General features: G+C 42.1%; 1 protein-coding gene across 1 annotated transcript; it reads left to right on the forward strand.

Moving 5' to 3' along the window:
• Nucleotides 1–5: 5 nt before the first annotated feature.
• On the forward strand, nucleotides 6–3752 carry LOC104069208 (kelch-like protein 23; the record flags this gene model as incomplete). Its single annotated transcript, XM_009588141.1, has 3 exons — nucleotides 6–1197; nucleotides 2706–2858; nucleotides 3442–3752. Coding segments are annotated over 3 exons (1656 nt in total), but the record flags the coding sequence as incomplete, so codon positions are not given.
• Between the last annotated feature and the right edge of the window lie 3534 nt (nucleotides 3753–7286).

The following is a 7286-nucleotide window of genomic DNA, read 5'->3' on the forward strand; positions in this document are numbered from 1 at the left end:
AGGAGGAGTACGCGTACCTCTACACGGACTCCTCTCACCCCGCCGGCTTCCTGGCGGCGTTCCGGGCGTTTTACCTGGACGGGCTGTTCACCGACATCAGCCTGCAGTGCGCTTCGGGGGTCATCTTCCGCTGCCACAGAGCCGCCTTAGCGGCTTGCAGCAGTTATTTTAAAGCCATGTTCACAGCCGATATGAAAGAGAAATCTAAAAACCAGATCAGACTTCCCGGGCTCAGCCATGCCGTACTGGAAGCCCTCCTGAATTATGCATACACGTCGCAGATCCAGATAACAAAGAGGAACGTCCAAAGCCTGCTCCAGGCTGCAGACCTCCTCCAGTTCGTGTCAGTAAAGAAAGCCTGTGAGCAGTTTCTGGTGAGGCACTTAGATACCGACAACTGCATAGGGATGCACTCCTTTGCCGAATACCACGGTTGCTCGGAGCTGGAAAAAGAGTCCAGGAGGATATTGTTATGGCAGTTTGAAGAAGTGTGGAAGCAGGAAGAGTTTCTGGACATTGGCAAGGAGAAGCTCTCTTATATTCTCTCCAGAGAGAATCTCAATGTTTGGAAAGAAGAGGCAGCCGTTGAAGCTGTCGTTAAGTGGGTTGCACACAACGTGGAAGAAAGAATTGAAGACATCTATGAACTGCTGAGCTGCATCAAAGTAGACTTAGATAACATGTATTTGAGGTCAGCTTTAAGCCTACAAAAAAAATGCCGACTGAATGACAATAAGATAAGATCACTTATATACAGTGCCCTGAACCTCAATCCCAAAGGCCTTTCCAGAAGACCCACAGCAGGCATGTATGTGATTGGAGGATATTATTGGCATCCCTTATCAGAAGTGCATGTTTGGGATCCTTTAACCAATGCGTGGATCCAGGGAACAGAGATGCCGGATCACACCAGAGAGAGCTATGGGGTCACTAGCTTAGGACCAGACATATATGTGACGGGAGGTTATAGAACAGAGAGCATCGAAGCCCTTGACGCCGTGTGGATATATAACAGTGAGAAAGATGAATGGACAGAAGGCTGCCCCATGCTTGACGCAAGGTATTACCACTGCACAGTTTCCTTGAGTGGCTGCATCTACGCGTTGGGTGGTTACCGAAAGGGAGCTCCGGTGCAAGAAGCTGAGTTCTACGATCCTTTAAAAAAGAAATGGCTTCCTATTGCAAACATGATCAAAGGTAGGTAAGCTTTTGTACGGTGTCTGCCTCAAATGTCGATCCTTTTGTGTTTGCCACTTTTAAGTGCCATGGACGCATTTACGGTTTGATCCAAGTTCTAGTGAAGTCCATGGGAATCTCCTGTTAATGTTGGTGTGCTTTGGTTCAGATCTTTACTACCCAAACGACTGCAAACATCCAAACGCTATGCTGGGCTCTGCCACAGAACACAAGGGTCGAAAAGCAAGTGGTAGTCTCAGTGTAATTTTGCCTTCTTTCAGGAGTAAAATTTCTGTTCAGATTAGAAAGAAATCAGAAAGTTACCTGATATTAGATGGTAGATGGTCATTCAGTAGATGGTCAAAGAGCAAGCTTCTATAAAAGGATTGTATTATTTTAATATAAGATCAGATTACTAAGATTTTCTGTGCAATCATTTATAAAGGTGTCATCTTCATTTAAAACTTCTTGCATGCAGCTTCCTCATATTTCAGTGTATCATCTGTTCAGGATCCTTAGTTTAATCTTCAGTGTGAGGGTAATGAACCTGTTTCTAGCAGCTGAAATAGTGATCTATTAAAAATGTATTAATTTGGATCACAGCCTAACTAAAGGGTATTATTTTGTTATAAAATTTATAAACAATTACACATTTTATCATACATTTTTATAAATTAATGCAATTATTTACAATTATAAAATTTTACTCTAAGTTGATGCAACATAGTATTTTTCTACATACATGAGAGTTTTTGGAGGTATCTGTAACAGGAGAAAATACTTATCATGCTCCTACAACTTTCTTCATTGTTTGTACATTTTCCACAAACGTTGCTATTAGTCTCTTTTTATTTCCTTTAATAATAGGAATACTACACTAATACAGTGAGCAGTTACACATTCTGTGGGGTTGTTTCGTCCCGTTTTCTGCATGAAACTTCTTAGATGCTTAAAAAAATCACACTAATTTCCTAATTTTGGTCCATTTCATCTTGCCCGATCCCTTGTTTTATTTTGTTTTGTTCTCCTAGAGACAGAGTTAACATGGCTCCGTTCTGTTTGTGTCCTTGTTTGTACAATAGCGTAATTAATAATACCATGAGAGAGACTAAAAGTATCAGAAAAGATACCCCGAGACACTGAATTATCTCAACTCCCATTGTCTTTGTCCTTGCCATATGAATGACTTTAAAAAATCTCTTAACTTAGTGAAATATTGAAAGTAATTCCCTATTCCAAAACCAATGTGACAATATGTCTTTAATTACTGCATAAAAAATTCTGTGAAATATTGTGTGGCTGTATTATATGCAATATGTATCCATTACTGCAGTTTTATTTAATTGCTCTTGACTTATGCTGGTAAAATAAGGTGTCGTGGTAAGTTTATTTAATTTCACATTCAGTTAAATACTTGCAAGCATAATTTCACCCTAAAATATTAATTAACAAGTTATTTGAAATGGGATTATGCCCACGGTTATTATGTGCAGTCTGAAGGTGTGTTGTGACTTTCACACTGTGTACAGGTGTTGGAAATGCCACCGCCTGCGTCCTGCATGAAGTCATCTACGTAACCGGAGGTCACTATGGGTACAGGGGAAGCTGCACCTATGATAAAATCCAGAGTTACCATTCAGGTAGCAATGAGTGGAGTATAGTCACCACAAGTCCACATCCAGGTAAACAACAATTTCTGTAACAAGCGTAGAGCTTGATTTTGATTACGTGTATCTGGGAGTCTTTAAGCCCACTTAAGAGTTTCTGGCATGTTCCTAATAGAAGGAGCAATGCCTTTAGGGAGCAAGGGCCAGGGTGGGATCATCTCCCATTTCCAGACTCTGAGAGGGGAAGGGAAGACCCTCTTTAAGCATCTGTTCTATAGAAATCACTATATAAATATTGAACTAAGGAATGGCTGCATTCTATTCAATAATATAGTAAACTAACTTTCTATAAAATCAATCTATCCATAGGCATTTGGCAAAAATAATTTATATTAATTTTAAAAGGGTTTTCTTTATGTTCTACATTTGGTAACAGTAAGTTTTTAAAGCGATTCTCCCTAACTACTGGTGCTCATGTCTATATCTTCTGTAATGCCTTGAGCTTGCTTTTACCAAGCGTAGCAGAAAATCCTAAGGAGTCTTCTAAGCTCAGTGGAGAAACTCAGCCACCCCCAGTGGTGCTCACTGTTTGTCATGTAGCCGCAGTTTAAGTTAACATTATCACGCTGAGTTGAACTGTGTTCCTTTCTTCCTGAAGAATACGGATTGTGTTCAATTACATTACAAAACAAGATCTATTTTGTGGGCGGACAGACCACGATCACGGACTGCTATGACCCAGAGCAAAACGAGTGGAAGCAGATGGCTCACATGATGGAGAGAAGGATGGAGTGTGGCGCGGTGGTTATGAACGGATGCATCTATGTAACAGGAGGATATTCCTATTCAAAAGGAACGTATCTGCAGAGTATTGAGAAATACAACCCTGAACTGAATAAATGGGAAGCAGTAGGTAATCTTCCCAGTGCTATGAGGTCACATGGCTGTGTCTGTGTGTATAACGTGTAAACATTTAATTTTCATATTGCTGCTACAGAAAACAGCAGATGCAGTATAGTATGGATTCCCTCATGAATGAGATGTCTAATACAATCTCTTAGCACACACCATTAAAAAAAAGGTATAATTTGTCTTTATTTTAAACAATTCAGAAATATAAGTGTGGTAACAAGATTTCCGTATATTTTTCAGTCCAATCATTCTTTGTCATGAAAGTTTTCAAATGACTCTCTTATAATACTTTGTGCAGTTATATAGGAACTACTGTGAAAAACAGATTTGTTTTCATTAATCACTGCGTGAAACTATAATCTGGTGCTAAGGTGTGTAAAGCTAAACAAAATACTCTGCATTTCTATGGACTACTGGGCTTAAGATTAAATCTTTGGTACTCCGAATGTAGCTATAGAAATGGTTCATTGCCACAAGCTAAGCGTGTGGTACATATAGAGCAATATTGCTTCGATAACCAGGTTATCACATCCAGAAATCATGGGCAGTTATAGGATGCCTCTAATTCTGCCTTCAAATGCCAGAGCGAAGAGCACAGGCTGGGAATGAGGGAAGAAATGTCATGCAGTAGCCCCAGAGCACAAGCCGAAAGTGTGCACTAGTTTTCCAGGAGAACAGTGCTCTGCAGTACGAGGCAGTTTGAGAAAAGTGCTTGCTTTGCCATTCTCACACTGGCAGGGCCCTTGAGGAGTAAAAAAAGACTGCATGGCTTTGCAATGGGCTCTTTGGCTGATGCACAGGTATTGGTGATTTTTTTTCAGGGAAAAGACTTATCATGGTAACTATTTTTTTAAAATCAAATTTAAGATGTGTGTCTTTGTGGAATGGAAGGACGAAATGAGAGAGACTGGAAAGTTGCTAACATCCCCCCGAGATACAAACTTCTTTATTTTGTTTAATACCATTTGGTCGTCTTAGAGTGCTAAGTTGTGACTTGAGCAAACGTGACAACTGAAGAAACTTGTCAAAATATGTTATGCATGGAGAAATTGAATGCTAAGTGGTCCACTGGGTTTATTTATTATTTCTTTCAAAACTTAATACGAGATCTTCAAATTCTGTCTAGAAAGCAACTCGAGATGGGCGGGAAGGTCATCATTTTGTCACCTCTTCACTGGGAGACTCCCGCGGCAGGCTCCCAGCGCAGCATGACAGTGGCAGCACCAGCAGAAAGCAGAATCCATAGGTAGTATTTAAATAGCTGGTGTTTTGACCCTGCCATCCCCAGCCTTCTCACCAGTCCATGTTTTGCATCCTGCCATGTAGGTGGTAATACAAATGCATTTGACTGAATCGTTACTGCAGTGATTTCTTGGGATTTATTTTCACCTTTTAGCTTGTATAGATGCTGTAATGTGGGGCTTTTTATTAGCCTGGTTCCCTGAGGGAGCAAAGGGCAACTGTGTTGTCTTTCTGTGCATGTGTCAGCTCCCCTCTAACACTGGACTCACTTGTCTGGGTTCAGCCATGTTCTACAGGGAGGTATAGGCCTTAAAAATACACTTTTTTTTCAGGTTTTATGAAAATTAGGAACAGGATCGAGGGGGGAGAGAGAGAGACTGAAAGGAAGCACGAGTTGTATGGAAAGTACAAGATGGCAAAGCCTTCCCAGTGCCGAGGAGGTGGCTGTGAGGAGCGTTCCTGCTCCTTTGCTCCCCCTCACCCGGTCCTGCTTCAGCTGCTGTGGGGCCGCGCGATCTGATAGCGGTGATCCCAATACAGAAATGCCTCGGGGAGCAGAGAGGCTCTCTTAGCCCAGATCAGTTCCCCAATCCAGCTTATAAAATGACAGGAGAAACAGCTGTTAGACATTGGCATGAGAGGGAGGGACAACGCAGGGCTGCCGTAGGGTGTGGTGGGAACTTCCTACACCAGCACTGCTGCCAAAAATGAAATTTTAGTTTTACTGGATTTATCAGGTGTGATGGAATCGGCTTTCCAAGCAGGTAAGCCCTGAGTTTATAATATTTCTTCTTCTTGATTATAAGCATTTTCAACATTTTTTTTGTTCTTTCACATTTTTGTAATATTTCTCGCTTGCATTTGACTGCGGTAGCAGGCGGCGCTCAACTCTGACCTTTGATGTACAGTTCTGTGGTGTATATATAGTTCTTGTTTTGATGTCTTTGTGTGTCACCTGACTGTGTCAGAAGCTCATGTGTGCGTGGGTTCAGCATTTTGCTTCGTTAGCCATCCCACTGAGAGCTATTGAAGGATCCAGTGTAATTTGTTTAAAGACTGTAAAGAGGTGTGGGGAATTGAGCTCTGACGCTGTTTGAAATGCGTGGGCCGGGCAGGTGGGCGAAAGAAATAAAGTGAGTTTGTTTCTCCTGGAAATCTCCACAGCCAAGAATTGTTCAAAGGCAGGTGGAGATTCAAAGAACAACGTTGCAAGAGCATGAAGATGATCTTTGTATTGAACAAAACCGCAGTGAACTCAACATGTGTGTGTAATTTTTCAGTGCAAAATACATACCTGTGAAGCTTCATGTTTGTCGAAAAATATAAGCATGGAACAGCTGCTCATGGCTGGCCCTAAGCTTCATTCCAGCCTGTATCCTGTCACCGACAGTCCTAAGTTGGTGAAAGGATGTAAGAGCAAGGCAAGGACTAACAAAACCTCCCAGCGTCCACCTGTCTGCTGCTCCTAAACTAGGTGCTTAACGTTGGTGAAAGACAGCGCTGTTCCGGGGTTGGAGCCAGAGTCCACTTTCTCCCTCTGGCACCTGCAGGCGAGTGATTCACTGCTTCTCGGCCTCAGCGTAACTGCGAAGTGAAAAAAAGGCTTTAGTTCTGACACGCTAGGAGAGCATGTGCTGATCTGGCATAAAAAAAAGCCACTGAGACTTCTGCCCAGGGTTCAGATAAGTACTAACTTTTTAGAGATTTTTCAATGCGTTAGAATAAATGGAGTGTAGAAGTTCAGATTCGCTGTTAAATTTTAACTGGTGCGATTTTTTACAATGCCCTTTTAAATTAGCTCATGGCCGTAGCACATCCCAAGAAAGCGTGTAGCAATCAGGTCTTGAGCAGAGGCAGGAATACGGTTCAGTGAGAGGAACGGGGGTTCTGGCTCCTGGCCGGTAACTTGTGCGTCCTGCGGGAGGTGGAAGGCTCAGAGCAGGGGATCTTCAGCCGTCTGGGTGATACGTTTTTATTACTAATAGTTGAATGTGAACACTAAGTTATTGTGCTGTCGGACCGGTGTTACGGTAGACACTGTCTTACTGTTTCACTTGCAAGCTAGAAAATGAACTAATACAGAAGTCGAATCGATTGTTAAGTCAGTACTATTTATTAAAAATTTTACTCGTGTGATCCCCATGTTTGTAGCGCTGTAGATGTCTACAACACATCTATAGCACTTAAGTGAATGTTTGTAGTATTCAATAAACGTAAATATAGCATCAGTGTACAAATACAAGCTTTTGAGTTACTTTTTCCGTTAACTGTACAAAAGCACGCGAACAGACGCGCTGCACAGCCGGGCCGGTGTCCGGTGCAGACGCCGTGGCCTGCCGGGGTAAGGCA

The sequence above is a fragment of the Fulmarus glacialis genome, unplaced genomic scaffold, assembly GCF_000690835.1.
Source record: "Fulmarus glacialis isolate BGI_N327 unplaced genomic scaffold, ASM69083v1 Scaffold50831, whole genome shotgun sequence".
Taxonomy (NCBI): domain Eukaryota; kingdom Metazoa; phylum Chordata; class Aves; order Procellariiformes; family Procellariidae; genus Fulmarus; species Fulmarus glacialis.